The sequence below is a fragment of the Euprymna scolopes genome, chromosome 19 (genome assembly GCF_053919585.1).
Source record: "Euprymna scolopes isolate OS-2025 chromosome 19, ASM5391958v1, whole genome shotgun sequence".
Classification (NCBI taxonomy): domain Eukaryota; kingdom Metazoa; phylum Mollusca; class Cephalopoda; order Sepiida; family Sepiolidae; genus Euprymna; species Euprymna scolopes.
Genome location: NC_136500.1, coordinates 19,583,030 through 19,604,278, shown reverse-complemented (window position 1 = coordinate 19,604,278; position 21,249 = coordinate 19,583,030). Strand labels below are relative to the sequence as shown.

Below are 21,249 nucleotides of genomic sequence, written 5' to 3'. Positions count from 1 at the left end.
CTGTGGCTCAGTTTGTTAAAATGGAACACATTCCTCAAGAAAAATTGCATTTTGTTTGTTCATTTACTTTTATTATTTTTTGCAATTTTTTTAATCAATAAAAGTTGTTATTTCCCCCCCCCCCAAAAAAAAAAGATTAATTTTTTACTATAAATTGTTAGGTGAAAGTTTTTTTTTCAGGAAAACTTGCACTTTTTTTTTTAAAGAAATTTGGCAGTAAACGTTTCTCTTTGAAAACAGAATTTTTATTATAAAAAGAACAGATGAATGCTTTACATGAACACTGTAAATAGTTATGTGAAAGTAGAGAAAAGTTTGATTCTTTTTTTCAAGAGAATGTACAAATTATTTTTTTTAACAGATGTTCAGAAAATAAACAGAAAAATACTTCCATCATTAATTATGCAAAAAAATAAATAAAATGTTGATGTAGTGTTTCAACATTATGCTTATAAATTACGATAAAACTTGCTGAATATGCGCTGTTTTACGGTTGTTGTAAAAATGGAACGGAAACTTAAATTTCACTCCGTTTTAATCTTTCTTAATTTTTTAATTGTGCCCCCCCAAACGAATATAATCAAAACAGTAACATTCAACAATTGTACTTTATGTATATAAAACAAAAAATATTTAAAAAGAAAAAAAAAAAAAAAAAAAAGTTAATAACGAAAGGGAAATAATTCCATTTTTAAATGAAAAAGTCAGTTTGGTATATCTTTTTGTTATTTTTTTACATAAGTCCAGCTTACCATTCACATTAGAAATGTCAACATTTATAGGTTGTCGGGTACGTTTACAACGAATAAACACTCCAATCTAGTAGATGTATCAGAATTTTTGTAGGAATTTTTGACACCCCTATCACGAAACTGCGAATAAAATATAAAAAACTCGTAATTTCTCTTTTAAAAGTGGGTTGTTTATTTTCTTTTTTTTTTATATACTTCCAAAATAAACTATTAAAGTTGTTTTAAAAGTTATAGAAATATATATTTTTTTTAAAAAAAACAGTAATGATATTTATGAACTCAGTATTTTTCAATTTTTAAACTTTAAAAATCTATCAAAATTTTTCTATTGATTCTATTTTTACGATATTTTCAGGGTTAATGTGAAATTTTATGCTCTTTCCAATTTAAATTCACGCCCCCCATTTTCAAGTGTCAAGTGTAAATAATTAATTTACTCACCAAAGTTTTATATATCACAAATTGAAGAGAAAAGGTCAATAAATAATATATTCAAATTTAAAACAAAAAAAAGTTGTGTTTTTTAGAAATTTACCTGTAAAGTTCGAAGTTTAAAATCTTTTTTTTTTAAACAACGTTGTTTGTTTTTTCTTTTGTTTTTTTTATGAAACCTTGGTCCTTGCTCCTTTAATTGAAAAAAAATTAGGGCTTGAATTACATTTTTCGCTTGGAAAGACAGGGGGGTCGAATAATTCACGCCTCCCATTTTGAAATGTCTATTAAAAAGTAAATAATTTACTCACCAAAGTGTTATATATCACAAATTGAAGAGAAAAGGTCAATAAATAATATATTCAAATTTAAAACAAAAAAAAGTAGTGTTTTTTTAGAAATTTACCTGTAAAGTCCGAAGTTTAAAACCTTTTTTTAAAAAAAACCATGTTGTTTGTTTTTTTTGTTTTTTTTTAATGAAACCTTGGTCCTTGCTCCTTTAATTGAAAAAAAAAAATTAGGGCTTGAGTTACATTTTTCGAGGAGTTATAAGCTTGGAAAGATGGGGTGGAATTATTCACTATTTTTCACAAAATTTCTGACACACCTATCAATCTACCCATGTTAAGAACGGCTTTCGGAATAGACACCGCTAACCTCACCTGCATACCCGAAAAGCTATAAAAGTTGACGTGTCGAATGTGAACGATGAGTTGGACGTAATGTAAAAATGTACCAAATTTAAAAGGGAACAAAATTCAAATTTCCGTTCCATTTTTACAACAACCGTAAAGCAGAGCATTCTATGCAAATTTTACCTAACTTACTGTATTAATGCTATTTTTTTTAAGCAAAAAAAAAAAAATTTAGGTTTGGCTATAAATTCCTAAACTCATTTCACCCTAAATAATTTAGGTGACTGAAATAGGAATCTAATCGAATCTTTAATTTCCTGAATAGAATGCGAGAAATTCATTTTTCTTCGAGTTATATCGAATTCATTAATACAGACTTTAGGGGCTTTTTTCGTAATGTTCCTGTAAAAATTATTTTTTATTGTTACAAATTATGATGCTTTATTTATATAAAAAAGCAAAAATAAATTCTTGCGTTTTTTATTTACTACTGAAAACCATAACTTTAGTAAAGGTATTTTTTGTTTAAACAAAATAAAACATTTTCACTAAGAGTTAAGTAAAAATAATTAGTTCATTATATTCTGCGATCATTATTTGATAAATACTGAAATTTTCATTAAAATTGGTTAATTTCCTGATTTTTGGTGAATTTTTAAGTAAAGGGAGGGGGTCAAAATGTTTATACACTTTGAGCATCGGCATTCATCGTACCTACCATTTTTTGATGAATATTTGATAGAAAAGCGACCACGTGTGGTTAATTTAAATTAAATTTCAATCACATGGTTACATTATCAATAATCATGTGATTAAACCCATTGAAAATTTACCGATATTGTAAACACATTCTGTTTACATTAAGCCTGTAGTGTTGAGACAAAAATATCCTTTCCGTGATGCAGTGTTGGCAACTGAGATTTAAAAAAAACCCGCAAGATCAGGAGAAAGAAATGTACAGAAAAGCGCTAATTCACCCCCCCCCAACGCCCTCCCACAAAAAAAAACTCCATATTTTAACTTCCTACCATAAAAAAATTATAAATATAGTATATTCAATATATAAAATGTTCCATGTTTTCTCACTATATGTTTCTGGAATTATATTGAAGCGGTTAGCTCCTTAGAAGGCTTACATATTTTATCAGCTAGTTTTACCTGTTTTTTCAGAGAGGGTATTTTTTTTTTTTTTGCAAGAAACAAATCATAAACTCAAACTTTTTATAATAAAAGTTAAATTGAAATATACTGCAAATTAAACATCACAATAATGGTACAACATATTTTGAAATTAGACAAATAAAAAAACAAAAAAAACTTTGTTTTAGCATGTTAAAAGTATTTAGGTTGGTAGATAATTAAATTCTACTGTATTGGTAAAAGTTTTTTTTTTTTTTGCTGTTGTTTCTTGCTTTTTACAATTTTCGACTAAATACTTCTAAATTAAGCGGGGTTGCTTAGATCGTATTTTAAACTAAACTTTGGAGGTTGGAATGTCCCCCACCCACCTAAAATGTACTTAGAAAAATCGATTTTATAGCGAGATTTAAGAATGGCTAACCGAAATAAAGGTGAAAAACAAAACAAATAATCAATAAATAATTGTTACCAAAGGCAATAAATGCTACTTTTTTTTACTTACATGAATGAGTTTATTTTATGTTTTAAGGTATTTTCAAGCGCTTTTCTTTATTTTTTAATCTAAAATTGCGGGTGTGTGGGTGCCAAATATCTCCAGATTTTCTAGAATTCCCCGCTAGATTGCAAACGAAATCACCAGATCTAGCAGGAAAACCGCTAAATTGGAAACACTGGTCACGTGACAGGAAGCGGTAATAAATAATTGTCCCTAAATAAAAAAAATGGCCTATCGGTACAAAGAAAACCACCTATTTATCATAGAAAAATTAAGTATAATGTTATAATTAAAAACAAATATATAAAAACACATGGATATAGTAAACATATTATACCAAAATGTGGAAGCCATCTGTCCAGTGGTTTTTTAGACTATTAATTGCGAACGAACCAAGAGTTACATTTTATATATATAGATTTAAAATAAAAAAAATAAAAGTGCAAATAAATAAAAACTAAATTTGTTAATTTTCAATGTTATTTTTTATATTTTATTTTAATAAATCACTTTAAATTACGACTGAATAACAAAAAAATGCGAAGGTACTGTTTTGCCTTTCCACTGGTTCTGGTAGTGCCACACAGGAAATTAGGAAATACATTAGCTGACTATTACCAAAAGTTCATAAACTGATTTTTTAAAAATAAATATGTTTATTTACAGAAATATTTTTATAGAAATAATAATACTGAAAGTGAAATATTTTTTAAAAATATAATAAATAAGAATATCTGTAAACTAATTTTTTTTTTAAATGAATGTTTATTTACAAATAATTTTAAAGAAAATAAGTTTATATGCGGAAACATTTTTACAGAAATAATTAAAATGAAATATTTTCTTAAGATGAAATTCATTAAACGAAAAGACAGAGGAGTAGAACGGGTCAGTGAGTGAAAAGAAAAGTTAAAAGGCTATTTAGTATATTTACTGATACAAATGACTTCTAGCTTTGAAGCTATTCAGAATCAAACAGTGTTATTTAATTTGAAGATCCCAGTGAAATTGTAGATTAAAACATAAGAATATTTGTAAACTGATACTTACAGAAATAATTCTGAAAGTAAAATATTTTTTTAGATGTAAATAAGAATATCTGTAGACTGATTTTTTAAAAATAAATTTTTATTTACATATATTTGTAAAGAAAATAAGTTTATATATGGAAACATTTTTACAGAAACAATTAATATTGGAAGTAAAAGAGCTTTTTAGATATGATAATAAATAAATGGAAAAGAATTTGAATGAATGTTAATACAGTTTAAAAAATTATGAATTTTTCACACAATAAATTGAATAAATAAACGTAATTAAAAAATAATATGCATTTGTCTAAATCTAATAAAACTACATAATAAACATGAATTCAGTAGATAATATTACTGAAAATAATTATGTTTATAAGTAAGGGAACATAATATTTATGAGGTTTTTGGTTTAAGTAGAGGAACATAATACAGTTTGTTTTTGTTTTCCTTGTTGTTTTGCAGATGTTACGAAAGATGACGAAAATCCTTTTATCGTTCTTTCAAAAAAAAGAACAATTGAAAAAGAAGAAATCGAACTTTACCGTCTCCCTTACATCCATCGGGCGATAAGCATGTCAATCAATAGACAAGGCAACAACTTTGCTGTTACACAAGGGAATCCTTTTCAAGGGTAATCAAATAAACACCGTTTATAATCTAAATCAACCCATTAGTTCCCCATTTATTCATTTATTTATCACCAAAAATCTTTCTGACTATAATATAAATTACTTTCAAAGATTTACTTGTCTTTATAGTTAGAGCATTCATTTGTACTGCAAGTTATCTCAAAAAAGGCACACATGTACTCGCTCTTCGAATGACAATAAAAGGTTTTTTCTGAACATAGAGTAAAATGGAATGGCTTTGAATAGAGAAGACAAATATAATTGAAGAATCATGTTTGCAAACATTCAAATTGATGAACATTATTATCCAAACAACACTGATAACAGTTAAATTGTGAGTACATTTTTTCAGACACCATATATGTGTGTATGTATATATATATATATATATATATATATATATATATATATATATATATATAATAAAATGAACATTCACGTGAAATCACCTTTTTCTTCACCATATTCCCTCTGCTTCACTTTTTGTTATCAAGTAAGATCTTTGACTTGTTTGCAGTTTCATCAAATACTTTTGTATGCAAAATCCGATCCTGCATTTTGCTAATTCCTATCCTCTGATGAGAAGGAAGGTATTTCTTCGAAACTCTGCGGATTAAGGACTATCCACTTATTAAGTGTTTCCTTTCCAGATTAAATATGTTTTTAACTCTTTTTCAAAGTGTTTTATAACATGTTATATTAACTATTTGCTCCTATATATATGTGCGTGGGTGTACAGAGTGCCTCATGTGCTCACACCTTGAATGGTGATAAAACTATTTATAAGCATAGAGTGAAATGGAATAGGTTTGAATGCAGGAAACAGATATAATCACATATTCAGATTCGCAAATGCTCAAATCGAAGACAAAACTGATAACAGTTGAAATGTGAGTACATTTTTTTGACATCCTATATATAAGTGTTGTCGGTTATTAGGACTACTTTCTAAAAACATCTTTTGAATGAGTAAAAGACTTTTCTTTCTTTCTCCATGTGTCTAGCTGCAGGGGCAATTTCCATGAACAAAGCTTCTTTGCAAGGTCTTCCTGGATGTGGAACACATTACTACAGAGTTGCTTCAGTACTTATTACTACTTTGTCATCTTCAAATCTAATATCAACAAATTCTTGTCCCATAGGAAATAATCAGTTCATACCATCGATCAATGTTAGTATTTTGATAGGGTTCTTCATCTTTTGTCTGACAATTATTTCAGTCTCATTACTATTTATCTTTGAATAGTTCTTGGCCTTAACAATAGTAAAATTAAAAAATACATTTCTTTTTAATTATTAATTTAAATTTGAAATTTAATTAACTGTTAAAGAATTTTTGACAGAGCTGAAGAATCTTGCCCCCCTCCCTCTAGTTTTTTTATTTTCATCTTATCACTAGTCTACCACATGTTCAAAACTATAAATGTAAAAAAATGTCGATATTTAAATATTTGTAGGGGGTGCTCAGTTTTTAATACAACATTCTAGTAAATTGATCATCCATTTTAGAACCACTCTGCATTTTTAGGTTAAATTTGGTGAATTTAGCCTTTTTTAAGCAGTTAAGCCGTTTTGAGATGATTTTAAAAAGTGAAATTCAAAAAAGGCTGTAGTTTAACTTTTTTTTTGATAATCTGGTAGATTAGTATCCATTCAATAAAAATCCACTGAAAAAATTGAAAAAAATGATTAAAATAAAAAAATAAAATAATGGTTGAGGTCTTTAGGTCTGTCAAATTTGCACACATCTCACAATTTTTTTTTTCTTAATTCCTGAATGTCCCATTTATACTCTAATTTATTACCAAAATTCTTTTGTAAATACATTATATTTGAGCAAAAATTACTTTCAAAGATTTACTTTACTTGATAGGATAGTCAGAAAAGGTAAATAGCATTTATCCAAAAAAGAAACACGAATAAACCTAGAGCCCCATCCACCAACGTAGACCCCTACTACCAGGTCTCCTTCTCCAACATCAGGGGTCTATGTTCCAACCTTCCAGAGGTTGAAACACAATTACAGGAGACGAAACCGGACATATTCTTTCTAAATGAAACTGGCATAGGGCCAACCACTTCTCTAGACAAATTCATAATTAAAGGATACTCCAACTTAACATCTAAATCTGACCCCCAAGATCGCCATGGGCATGGAATATGTGCCTACATCAAAGATGGCTTTCCATGTGGTAGGGATATCTCCAGAGAAGACCCTAATTTACCTTATATGTGTTTTCGGGTTGCACTAGCTTACACCACTGCATTTATATTTGCCCTCTATCGCCCCCACAACAGTGGAGTTACTATCTTTAAGAGCATATCTGAGAAAATTGACCACATCCTGTCTGCTCATCCTTCGGCTAACATTCACATTTGCGGTGACTTCAATGTCCATAATGTGGAATGGCTGACCCACTCAAATAAAACAGATTGTTCACGAACTCACCCGTGTGCCCGATACACCCAGTCAATATGCAAGCCTTCTAGACCTTTTCCTCACAACTTCCCCTGAGCTGTGTTCATGTTCCATTCTATCTCCTCTGGGATCCTCTGACCACTCTGTTGTAGCAGTTAAGATAAAAATGAAATGTAATAAGTCTTCAGACGTACTTCTCCACCGTACTGTATATCGATACTCTATGGCTGACTGGGATAGCTTCCGTATATTCATATCTGACCTACATCTGCATTCCATGTTTAAAAAGGATGTGTCCTCTATAGCGTCAGACCTGACCGAATGGTTAATTATAGGCATAGACCAATTCATACCATCAAAAAATTCCAACAAAAACCTAACAGCCAGCCATAGTTCTCCCCTGAATGTGCTGCTGCCATCGCGCACAGAAATCACTTTTTCCATAGCTACCAACGTAATAGATGTACTGAGACTAAAGCTGCTTTTAGGACTGCCAGCAACCACTGTAAAAGAGTAATAAAACATGCAAGAGAGCTATATGCTCAGTCTGTTAAATGCAAAGTAGCTGAGCAGCGGCTTGGTCCACACCATTTCTGGCAAATAGCAAACAGGATCTTGAACAGAAGTGTGCGTTCTATCCCAACCATCATCAATGGAGCTGAGGTCATCTCGTCAGCATCAGACAAGGCCAGACTATTTGCCAAGAACTTTGCAGCTAATTCTACCCTATGTGACAATGACCATCAACTTCCTGTATTTCCTACTATAACAGACAACACGCTATGCAACATACAAATATCTGTGCGTGAGGTCGCCAAGCTAATCAAGAACCTTGATTCCAGCAAAGCAACTGGCCCTGATGGCATTCCAGTTATAGTGCTGAAAAAGCTCCAACTAGAACTTGCCTCCATACTTACAAAACTGTTTAAGCGTTAGCTTAAGGAGAAGTGCTTTCCAACACCCTGGAAAACCTCATCAGTATGCCCTGAATTTAAGAATTCAGGTGAAAAGTCATCTCCCTCTCAGTACAGACCAATAAGTCTCCTGTGTGTCATGAGTAAGTTGTTGGAATCCATATTGAATAAAGAAGTAGTCAACCACCTCAACAGAAACAACCTTCTTAGTGACACGCAATATGGTTTCCGCTCTGCATCTACCACAGATGTGCTAACGGTTATATCTCACAAGATTAGTGAATCTCTTGACAAAGGTTTCCTTTCCAGGGCAATTGGTCTTGACATATCGAAGGCCTTCGATAAGGTATGGCATAAGGGCCTACTTCACAAGATTTCCAGCTACGGTATTACTGGAAATGTTTTCTCAATCATTAAATCATTTCTCTCCGATAGGCTCATAAGAGTAGTGGTTGATGGGCAGAAATCAGAGGCCCACAGTATTAATGCTGGAGTCCCTCAGGGGTCCGTCCTGGGTCCAACTCTCTTCCTGATCTACATCAATGATCTCCCAAAACACATACTTAAATCATTCATTGACATCTATGCTGATGACATGACACATCAAAGGCCGTAAATGACAAAGTTCTCTCTAATTCTCTCTCCTCTAGTCCTGTAGCACGTGGTACAGTGGGGGAAGAGGTGGCTGGTCACTTTTAATGCATCTAAAACCAAGCTCCTATCTTTACATCATCAACGCTCTGATCCCCATCTGGCATCAATTGAAATGGATGGCTTGTCTTGGAGAGGCTCCATGTTTTGAGAAGCTTCTGGGTTTGACCTTTACTCCTGATCTAAAATGAACACGTACATCAAATGGGGCGCTGGGAAAATGCTCCAGAAGATATCTCACTACTGATGCAATTCTCTATCTTTATAAAAGCCAAGTACGTCCAAGGACGGAGTACTGCTGCCACATCTGGGCAGAAGCTGCTAAAATAGCCTATCCTGCCTTGACAGAGTACAAAATAGACTTCGTGGCTTAGTGGGGGATGCCTTTTTTTCTTCCCTGCAACCTCTCTCCCACAGAAGAGATGTTGCAAGCCTGTCTTTGTTTTATCGCTATTTCCATGGCAGGGCTCCAATCCCTTGTCCCCCCTCGTCAATCTTTCACGAGAAACACCCGTCTGGCTGAAACTACTGTCAATAATTTTTCCCACTCTTTATCTGTGCCTAAATCCAAACGTAGATTCCATGAGCAAAGCTTCTTTCTTAGAACTGCACGCCTGTGGAACTCTCTGCCGCTTGCCTGTTTCCCACCTGACTACAACTTGGACGTCTTCAAGTCCAACATAAACAAACTCCTGACAAACCGCCCCCTTAAGTAAGACACTCTATCAAAACCCCCAATACTAATGATTACTACTATACTATCTCATTGATTACTGTACACGCAATAACCCTTATCCCTGAGTGGCCTTTGGGCCTTGATAAGTGGTGGCCCCCATGTAAAAAAAAAAAATCCCCATGGAATTAGATGGAAATCTGAATCTGGAGATACTGCTACCATTTTTGTTCATGATGGCTTCTGTTCTAAATATATTGAGAAATTTAATGTCACTTTTACCATTTTATGATCAGAAAGACAAAAAGATCATAAACAAATGGCCCAAAAGATGTTGTTAGAATTCCTTTTGGTACACAAATCTAAGACAATGGCAGAATCATTAGGAAATTACCTCCAGACCATAGTGGAATGACGCTGTAAATGGATAGTAACATTTAATGCTAGTAAGACTAAGCTGCTCTCCTTTAACAATTACAAGATGCCTCTCCAACCATTGATATGCATGACAAATAACACCCTACCTGAGAATTCCTTCTTCAAACTCCTCGGCCTAACATTTACGGTTGATATGAACTGAAACAAGTACATTAAGGAAATTTCAAAGGCTTCTGCAAAGAAGATGGGTTCCCTTTATCGTGCTTGAAGACTATTCACACCTGAGAGTATCCTGTATCTCTACAAGGCTACCATTCGCCCATGCGTGGAGTATTGTTGCCACATCTGGGCTGATGCATCTACTATTAATCTCTCTCTCTTGGATAGAGTCCAAAAAAGAGTCTCCAATCTAATAGGTCCCACTTTGTCAACTAAGCTCCAACCTGTGTCCCATCGCCACAATGTTGTATCTCTGTGCTCGTTTTACAAATATTTTATTGGAATATGCCCTGATGAACTTGTTGCACTTGTGCCCCCTCGACATACATATCCCTGATAAACCCACTTAGCAACAAAATCGCACCCTTTCATTGTCAAGGTCCCTAAATGCCAGAAAGCTCCAATAGTTTCTTCCCTCAAACAGCTAGACTTTGGAATTCCCTTCCTGCTATCTGCTTCCCTGATTGTACTGATATGCAGAAATTTAAATGTAATGTAAACCAACATCTTCTTAATCTTTCCTAAACATGGTCTTAAATAGTAACGCCTTACGTCCAAGTGGTGATATGCCTTGATAGGGATGAATGTGAGTGTTAAAAGATACTATCAAATTGCATTCTATCCAACCAAATCCGACTGGCAATTTGTTGAGTGTTGTCTATCAGTCGATGCTTTCAAGCAGGCTAAACAACAGATGATAACCATTCCATGTTCAAGTTTTCTGGCCATCAATAAAAGTGACATTGAACGTTTCAATATATTTAAAACAAACAAGAGATACTTATAGTACTCATTAATTTAATAATAATCTCACTAGATAAGCAATAAGCAATTAATATTAGTTTAACTCTCTTATTAAATACAGTTAAGATAAAATAGATAAATGGAGTCAATAGTTATATAATATGATATGATTTAAAATGAATTCATGTTACCTCTCTATTAATGAAAATTAAGAATAAAGCTAATTTTGAGGTTTCCTATTTTATTATGTAGTTTTATATTTGTGAATGTGAGCTGGCTATAATGGCTACTTAGCAAAAAATTGTTTCTTGAATAATACATGAAATTGATTATATCATATGAAAACAGAGACATCAGTGTCGCCAATATATATAAAAAGATTTTCCCAAATCTCAATACCCCTTGTGTCAAATTTCGAGTCTCTATACCGAAAATTGACAGAGTTATTTGGTAGGGTGTGTACACACACACACACACACACACACACACACACACACACACACACACACACACACATTTTGACTTTTATATATATATATATATGTGTGTGTCCAGTCGTAAAATACGCTTAAACAATTTTAATTCATACAGATTTCATATCTATTATTACAGAACCAATTCTCTATTATATATATATATATATATATAAAAATAAAATATTTAGTAGAAAATTGGCTCTGTAATAGTAGATATGAAATCTGCATGAATTAAAATTATTAAAGCATATTTTACGACTGGACTTATTTTTAAACTGAATCTGTGTTTTAGAAATTTTAAGAAATTAACAGATCATAATAATATAAGAGAACCTTACATAGATATGCTTTTACAATTAAATAACTCCTTTTTTTTTTTAATAAAAATGAAATATTGACCATTTGGGCATGACATAAACATGGTGTTAGAGGTTCAAATACATATATTAAGATATTAATACTGAGAAAAAGAGGAGGTGGAACAAGGAGACAAAAGAGAGGAGAAAAGAAAAGGAAAAGAGAACTGCCATTGGCAGGTTGATCAGTAATTGTTTGCGCACATGAAAGTCTACCATCTCTCCCTACTCATAATAAAAGTCAAACTTTGTAAAATTGATGCTCTGTACTGCTAGCAAGAGCTGTTTTAATTCCATGAAATGACAAAATAAATGACAAAATACGTTTTTCCTCCACCAAGAAAAGTTGTGTACTGTTATCATTTTTCTTTGCAATTGAATCTACGTATATGTTGGGTCCGTTAGAGTTAAAATGCAACAACCACGTTACAAATAAAGGGTTATGTTCGAAATTCTGTGCAAATTTTTGAGTTTGACCAAAAGATTCTCGAGTTAGACAGGATATACTTGAAAAAGGTTGGAGGCTAAATCGGCCGAAACATTATGAAAATAACAATCAAGATGAAAACAATTGTCCGAATAATCCAAATTAAATTACTTTTCGAATGTTGTCATCCATTCAATCTACTTTTTCTGCCTTTCCAGTATCAACATGTCTCCGGAGACAAAAACAACGCAAATGACTCTCAACTTCAAAGAATTAATGGATGGCCATTTGTATGATGTTCAAATTAAGGTAATTTTTTTTTTCTCAATTGATTTTTTATGCAAATTATTTAACATAAATTCAAATATTTTCAGGAAGGAATTATGTTTTGATATTTGCAGACCAACTCACTGTTAGAACAGATGTGAACAGATGTAAACAGTTGCTTTCTTTAAATGGATGGTGGAGCCAATTGCTTTCTGCAGGCAGATGGTAGAACTATAAAGAATATTCTTTGGGATTCTCAATCATCCATTACTATTGAGTAAGCAGAGTGAACATGCCTGATCAAGGATGCTCTTGTTTGAGATGTCATGTTGCCTGGTGATTGCTATGATTCTCCTGAGATTGCACAGGTGGAAGGATTTTGAGTCTGTTTTCTTGGTGTGAGTGGAAGGTCCATGACTCAACGGCATTAATTCACGACCAAAACTTCCTGCTTAAATCTTGTTAGTCTGTCATAGCAAGCATCCGTATTTAGTCAATGTTAATCTCTAAACCACAAACCCCATGAGAGGAGGGACCTATCTCCAAACTTCTCTTTCAAAATAGTAGTTATGACCACACTAACCAACAGGTAGTATTGTTAATAATCTGTAAATGTCAGACATACTCTTAGATTGTCCCTAGAGAGAATTGCCAACCAAGTGATTCAATAGACCCCTGATGGAATAAGAGGACGACCAAAAATGAATAGGAAGCAGACAATTGAGATTTTACTCTGACAAAGTCACTGTATATCTAGCTTCAGATCCAAACTGTCATATACTTTGACTGCCTCCTGTATCACCGGATGCAGGAGTGCCTCAGTTTATTTCCATAACCTTTTCTTCTCCCGGAAACACTTTTTTTTTTTTTTCTTTTTTACATGGTGGTCACCACTTATCAAGGCCAGGAAACCACTCAGGGATAAGGGTTATTGCAAGTACAGTACGTTAGTGTGGAGATTTGATGAAGTGTTTACTTAAGAGGACGGTTCATTAGGAATTTGTTAACGTTGGACTTGAAGACATCCAGGTTGTAGTCAGGTGGGAAGCAGGCAGACGGAACAGAGTTCCACAGGCGTGCAGTTCTAAGAAAGAAGCTTTGTTCATGGAATCCACATTTTGATTTAGGTACAGATAAAGAGTGGGGGAAATTTTTCACAGTGGATTCAGCTAGACGGGTGTTTTCATGAAAGATTGACGAGGGGGGACCAAACATTGGAGTTCAGATGAGCACCTGCCATGGAAATAACGATAAAACAAGGATAGGCTCGCAACATCTCTTCTGTGGGAGAGAGGTTGCAGGGTGGAGAAAAAGGCATCCCCCACTAAGCCACGAAGACTATTTTGTACTCTGTCAAGGCAGGATAGGTTGTTTTTAGCAGCTCCTGCCCAGATATGGCAGCAGTATTCCATCCTTGGACGTACTTGGCTTTTATACAGATAGAGAATTGCATCAGCAGTGAGATATCTTCTGGAGTGGTAGAATGATCCCACCATCTTTCCAGCGACCTTGGCAACAGACTTGATGTACGTGTTCCATTTCAGATCAGGAGTAAAGGTCAAACCCAGAAGCTTGTCAAAACACGGGGCCTCTCCCAGACGAGAGCCATCCATTTCAATTGATGCCAGATGGGGATCAGAGCATTGATGATGTAAGGATAAGAGTTTGGTTTTAGATGCATTAAGGTAACCAGCCACTTCTTTCCCCACTGAACCACGCGCTCGAGATCAGAAGAGGGAGAATCAGAGAGAACTTTGTCATTTACAGCCTTTGAGGTGTTGCCGTAGATGGTCGTGTCATCAGCATAGATGTCAACGAATGATTTAAGTATGTGTTTAGGGAGGTCATTGATGAAGATCAGGAAGAGAGTTGGGCCCAGGATTGACCCTTGAGGTACTCCAGCATTAATATTGCAGGCCTCTGATTTTTGTCCATCGACCACAACTCTTATGAGGCTATCGGAGAGAAATGATTTAATGATTGAGAAAACACTTCCAGTTATATCGTAGCTGGAAATCTTGTGAAGTAGACCCTTATGCCATACCTTGTCAAAGGCATTTGATATGTCAAGAGCAATTGCCCTAGAAAGGAAGCCTTTGTCAAGAGATTCACTAATCCTGTGAGATATAACCGTTAGCACATCTGCGGTAGATCTTGCAGAACGGAAACCATATTGTGTGTCACTAAGAAGGTTGTTTCTGTTGAGGTGGTTGACTATTTCTCTATTTAATATGGATTCCAGCAACTTACTCATAACACACAGGAGACTTATTGGTCTGTACAGAGAGGGACATAATTTATCACCTGAATTCTTAAATACAGGGCAAACTGATGAGGTTTTCTATGGAGTCGGAAAGCATTTCTCCTTAAGGCAGTGCTTAAACAGTTTCGTAAGTATGGGAGCAAGTTCTGGTTGAAGCTTTTTTAACACTATAATTGGAATGCCGTCAGGGCCAGTTGCTTTACTGGAATGAAGGTTCTTGATTAGCTTGGCAACGTCATGCACGGATATTTGTATATTACCTAGTGTGTTCTGTGTTATAGGAGGAAATATGGGGAATTGATGGCCTTTGCCGCATAGGGTAGAATTGGTTGCAAAGTTCTTTGCAAATAGTTTGGCCTTGTCTGATGCTAATGAGATGACCTCTGGTCCATTGATAACACTCTTAATATTCATAAATGACCTCCCTGATAAAATTGTCTCTGAGATGGGTATATTTGCTGATGACACCATGCTCTACAACAGGCACAATGGGAAAACACATATCTAAGGAAATGGCAGAAACACTACAGGGAGATCACCAATCTGTAATGGAATCGGGACAAAAATGGATCGTAACATTCAATGCTGCCAAGACTAAGCTTGTTTCCTTCAATAATTACAACAAACCTTCTCAACCACTAATAGCTATGGCTAAAGATACATTACCTGAAAGTACTTCTTTCAAACACCTTGGCTTAACGTTCACAGGGAACATGAGTTGGAACAGATACATTGAAAGCATTGCCAGGGCTGCTGCAAGGAAGGTTGGCTCTATATACTGTGCTAGAAAATTACTTACGCCTGAAAGTATCCTGTACCTCTACAAGGCTACCATTTGCCCATGTATGGAGTATTGTTACATTTTGGCTGATGCATCTGCTATTAGTCTCTTGCTCCTGGACGGGGTTCAAAAGAGAGTCACCAACCTGATAGATCCTAACCTATCATCACAACTTCAACCTCTGCCCTATTGATGAAATGTTGCATCCCTCTGCATGTTCTACAAGTCTTTTAATGTTGAGTGCTCTGACAAACTACAAGCCCTTGTATCCTCTCGATGTAAATACCCCCAACAAACCCGACAATCAGCAAAATCCCACCCCTACACAGTCGAGATCCCTAGATGTAAGAAGGCCTTCTACTCTAATAGTTTCTTCCCTAAAACTGCTAAACCCTGAAACTCCCTTCTGGGTTTCTGTTTTCCTAACTGTACTGACATGCAGAAGTTCAAGTGTAATGTGAACAGACATCTTGCTGCTCAACTCCCTACATAGCATCCTTGCGATGTATAGTCCCGATAGTAGCCCCCTACATCAAAGTAGCACTGTACCTTGTTTAGGTGGGAGTAAAAAAAACTTTTAAAAAAATATGATTGTTTTTATTTTGTGTATATGAAATTTAAACTAAAAAAAAATAAATGTACTAAAATCAAATTTTTATTTTTTCTAACTTTTATTGAGGATTTCAATTTTTTTTACAAATATTGTCTTTTGTTTTATTATTTTTTGTTTTTACTTTTTTTGTTTATAGAAGTATTTTGTTTTTACTATTTATGCTTGTTTTTAAAATTTTTTTTATTTAAAAAACTTTTCTTTTTTTTTTCTTATTTTTAGAACTTTTGTTTTATCTGTCAAATTTAATTGATTAAACATGATTTAAAAATTTTTTATTTTGCTTTATTTTAAAGAAAATTTTAATTTAAAAAAATTTTTTATTTCCTTATTTCAGTGTGGTGAACAAACGTTTCCCGCTCATCAATACGTCCTTGCTTCTCATTCCAACTATTTGAAAAAAATGTTACTCGAGAAAAAAAGAACTCCCAACCCGGTCATTTCCATTGGTTACATTCACGATGATATAGTAAAACAACTTTTTCAATTTTTTTACACTGACACGTGCGACTTGTTATGGCGTCAAACTGAATTTGTTTGGACGACTCAACAGAAACGATACATAGATTTTGATTTCTTCAAAACGTCTTCGGGCAACGATTCTGCTAATGTAATTAAATCTGAAAGTTCTACATCCTCCGAGGAACATTCCATAGAAAACTCTACGCTGTGTAATGATCCAGTTTCCCTTCTTCTTTTAATCGCAAACAAGTTGGAAATCGTAAGACTTTCACACATGTAAGATTCATTTTTGCTTTTCTTGCACGTTTCCATATTTTTCGTATTTTCAGGAGTACAGTGTAGCATTTTCCTTGCGACAACATCCGATGTTTATCCCTCACTTCTTTTGTGGTAAATTGACCTCGTCGATGCCAAAGTTCATGACCAAACCAGTGAACTTTGATCAGTCTCGCACATGAAATGCTGCAGTTGAGTCTGCTGAGAGCAGCAGTTTGTACACTGACAAATTTCTTCCTTTCTTCTTATTTGCTAGTTTGGCAATGCTCTTAGGCATCAACAAAGCAAATTTTTCATGAAAAATATCAATTTTATTTATTTTTTTACATGGGAATCACCACTTATTAAAGCCTGAAGACCACTCAAGGATAAAGGTTAATGGTGGTCAGTGAGACAACATTGTAATGATCAGTGGTGGTGGAAATTGGGTAGAATTTGATTATTTAAGAGGATGGATCATAGTTTGTTTACGTTGGACTTTAAAAGGATCATGTTGTAGGCAGCTACAGCCGGGCAGTTCTTAGAGAGAAACTTTGTTCATGGAATTTGTGTTTAGTTTTCGACACAAATAGAGAGTAGGGCAAATTGTTGATAGTGGTTGTAGCTAGACGGGTGTTTATTGTGAATGTTTTGTAGGGAGGTGGCATAGATTGAAGATCAGTTGAGCACTTGCCCTGAAAATAAAGATAGAGCAAAGATAGATTTATGATGTCTCTTTTGTGGGAAAGAAGATGCAAGGAGGAGAAAAGGGCATCATCTACAAGAGTCTCAGTCACATTTGGAAGAAATGCACATCGTCAATCCAATTCTCATTTACTTTTATCCTCAGGTGGTTTTTGGTCTGAATAGATTGTGATTCATTAATAAAAAAAACAAACAGTTTATTTACCCAACCAGAGTATCATTTCTCTAACTATAAATACTATTATGGCATGCGTTTTTCAGAATTTTTTTTATCTATTTCTTGCTTCCTTAGTTCCAACTTGTTTCACTTGTTGGTTTTCATCAGTTCACTGTTTTTTTGTTTTTTTTTGCCTCCTTGTAATACAACTTCTTATCCACTAGCTTCTTTCTAAGAGCTGCAAGTTTGTAGAACTTTCTTTGTATTGACTGTTTTCTCCCTAATTTTGACCTTTTTGATTTTGGAGACTAAGGTCAATAGACATCTCTTGTCTTTGCGATAATCATCTTTTGTTCTTGTTCACGAAATCGAACAAATGTTGTGTTGTTGGGTTTATATAACTGTGTCTACTGTATATAAGGTATACGTGTTTCTGTAATCATTGCTCGTGTATCATCTAGTGATTAGAATTATAAGTACAGTTACTTTTCTTTGTGTCTGTACGTGTCTGTACGTGTCAATCTGTTACATGTATATCTAATAGTCTTTCTATGTTCGTGTTTTCACATATTCATGACAATAACAAACAGAACAATAAAACGGACAATTTTTAACAATGACGAATAACATCCTTGTCTGTTTGACAAATGCCTTATTCATAGTGTTCCTCTTATCTGGAGCAGGCACCTGAAATGAAAACATCTTCTTCCGAATGGAACACCCAAAATGCTGAATTATCATTTCTAGATCTTTATTTTCAAATGTTCCACGTCTAGAAGTTTGTAGCTCTTAATCTCCCTTACATTTTCCTTAATTGGTCCATAGTTGCTTCCATCAGACCGTAGAGACAACTCTGGTCTGCTAACTAACCCAGTGGCTAGCTAACTCACACTTGTCTCTTTGAATTCTTGTTACAGACTGACTCCTAATTCTCATTTTTCCTGCCTTACATCAGCCAGAGTAGATAATCTTGTTTGTCTGCAAGCCACAACGTTGTTTACTAAACCAAATTCCAAACTAGCTTTGTTTATGCGTTTCCTCTATTCATAAGGTTTTTCCTTGAGCCAAAATTCCCCAGTTAAATATTTAACATAAATATTTTAACTAACTTCCTTTTCTTTTAAAGCATTTTTCTGAATATTTTTTTATCCTAAATAATTTAATAATTAATCATGATAATTGTTTTCACCCTTGGCACTGTCTGCCACAACATAACACAGACACTATGCTGTAATCATAGCTAAAGGGTCACCATATAACACTTACATTAAGTGGCTTCACATTTTGTCTGGCACTATTTCCATAAAAACAAAACTAGAAAGTTGCTTGTGGCTATTTGTTGAAGGTGGGGGTGTCTAGCTGCAACTATTCAGGACCTTAGCTACATTGTGTTGAAGTCGCCAACTACAACTTGCTATCAAATCTATATCTTACATTTGTCTTATCACCTGATTCCTTCAACCAACCAACCAATTATCCATTTCTTCATGCATAGACCTCTTTATAAAATGGTGGGTGTTTTACATCTAAAATCCATGAGAATTCTGCATAAACAAAAAACATAAAGTGATGTACTTTGCTTGCTTAAGGATTTCGCTTTTATTTTAATACTATCGTGACTACAATAAGGATCTCTGTTAATTTTGTCAAAATGAAATATTTTCAAATTTTCACCAGCTATGAGCAAATAGTTCCACTGTCTTCTGGAAGCTTTGGGAAAAGCAAAGGCTAAGGGATTAAATCCTAACAAAAAATCCAGCTTGAAGTCCCGATAGGCAGATGGTGAAGCACTTCAACACCTTTCCGGCAACTCCTGCATTTGCGCTGGCTCTGGCTATATTGGCTTGTCTTTCTATCGGACTTTGTCTGCAACACTGAGAGGTAACTAGGCAAACCTAGGTTTCCTCATCACCTGCCCAGGCCTGCATCCAGAGAGGCAACTCTAGCTTTGATTTTATTGCTACAGCAAATGCTGCACCACACCAGACTAAATGCGGAACGTCATTGTCTCATTAGACAGAAGGTTGTCATCACAAGATTTACTTGCAGTATTATCTAATATGTGTATAGTGCATTGGCTCCCAACCTTTTGGCACTTGTGACCCCTTCTCTAAATGTCTAAAACCCATGCAGCCCCCTACTTAGGGCTTTCTATCAGCGGCTTAATTTTCTTTGAAAGATAGAAATCAGAAATAAATAGACATGTGATTGACATGTGCACAGCAAGCACCTGTAGAGGTGGTTGAACACCATCTTCTGTGACTGGATAAGCCTATCTTCAAACTACATTGTCGGTTGCAGAAGTTGCAAGTGAAGGTCAGTGCATCATGTTGAAGGTCTGTTGAATTTTTTTGACTGGCCTTTTTGAATAGTCTTTTTGATCTCTGCCTGTTCTACAATGAACCTTTCCCAGTGGTCAGGCCTTTGGCTACCATTTGTTTCCAGATGTTGTGGACTTTAGCTTTGGATCAATGCCACATGCTTTCATATCGTGTTAGTACACATTGATTTAGCGGAAGTGAGAATGACTATTTTCTTTTTGCCAGTAGTGAGTTCTCTGTAGAGAATGTTTTCTGGGATTTGCCCATTGTTCATGCGGTGCACATGGCCTATCCAGCATAGGCATCTTTGGCAAAGGAGGGTGAACATGAATGGATACCATCCCTTGCAAGCACAGTATTGTTGGTAACTTTGTCCCTTCAAGAGATTCCAAGAATTCTCTGCAGACTACACATGTGAAATGTCCTCAGTTTCCATTCTTGGTGGTTGTAGGTTGTCCATGCTTTGCTGCCATGCAAAAGGGTGCTGATAACACAGGCCATGTAAACATTCATTTTTGTAGAGATGGTGAGATTTATATTTTCCCACATCCGAATCGTCAGTTTTGGAACACTGGTGGATGCCTTTTCGATGCACTTGTTGAGTTCTACATTGAGAAATAGGTTGTCTGAGTCTGTAGACCCGAGATATTAGAATTATTGAACGAGGTCTAAGCAGTAATATGAGTCTAATACACTATACAAAAACTAATAATAGGTATTATTTGAATTATTTAGATTACTATTTTCAGTTTGGCTGTTATTTTCACAGCATTTCGACTGGTATAAATTTTGAGCTTCCTTTTTGAACTCGGGAATCTATATGAAATTTCAAACCAAACCCTCGATTTAATTCACTGGGATAGATTGTTTTGTTAAGTGATTTTTTTTATTTTGTTCTTATCATCATCTGCAGTGAGGATTGAAACTTCGACCTCCAGAAAAAATTTTTACCCAACATCTTTATCTATTGCATGAACCTATGACACAATGGATAAATACATTGAGTCATAATTCTAAGTGACAGTTTTCAGAAGGGTTAAAGTTTCAAGGTAC

The 21,249-nt window shown here is 34.4% G+C and overlaps 1 protein-coding gene across 1 annotated transcript in view; it reads left to right on the top strand.

The window, feature by feature from the left end:
- Positions 1-21,249, top strand: part of LOC145303471 (inhibitor of Bruton tyrosine kinase-like) — a 147,890-nt gene that overhangs the window by 76,991 nt on the left and 49,650 nt on the right. Inside the window, exons 11-13 of the mRNA XM_080144819.1 lie at positions 4,952-5,120; positions 12,594-12,684; positions 16,634-17,034. Coding sequence (XP_080000945.1) covers positions 4,952-5,120; positions 12,594-12,684; positions 16,634-17,034 — 661 coding nt within the window. The remainder of the gene's footprint in view (positions 1-4,951; positions 5,121-12,593; positions 12,685-16,633; positions 17,035-21,249) is intronic.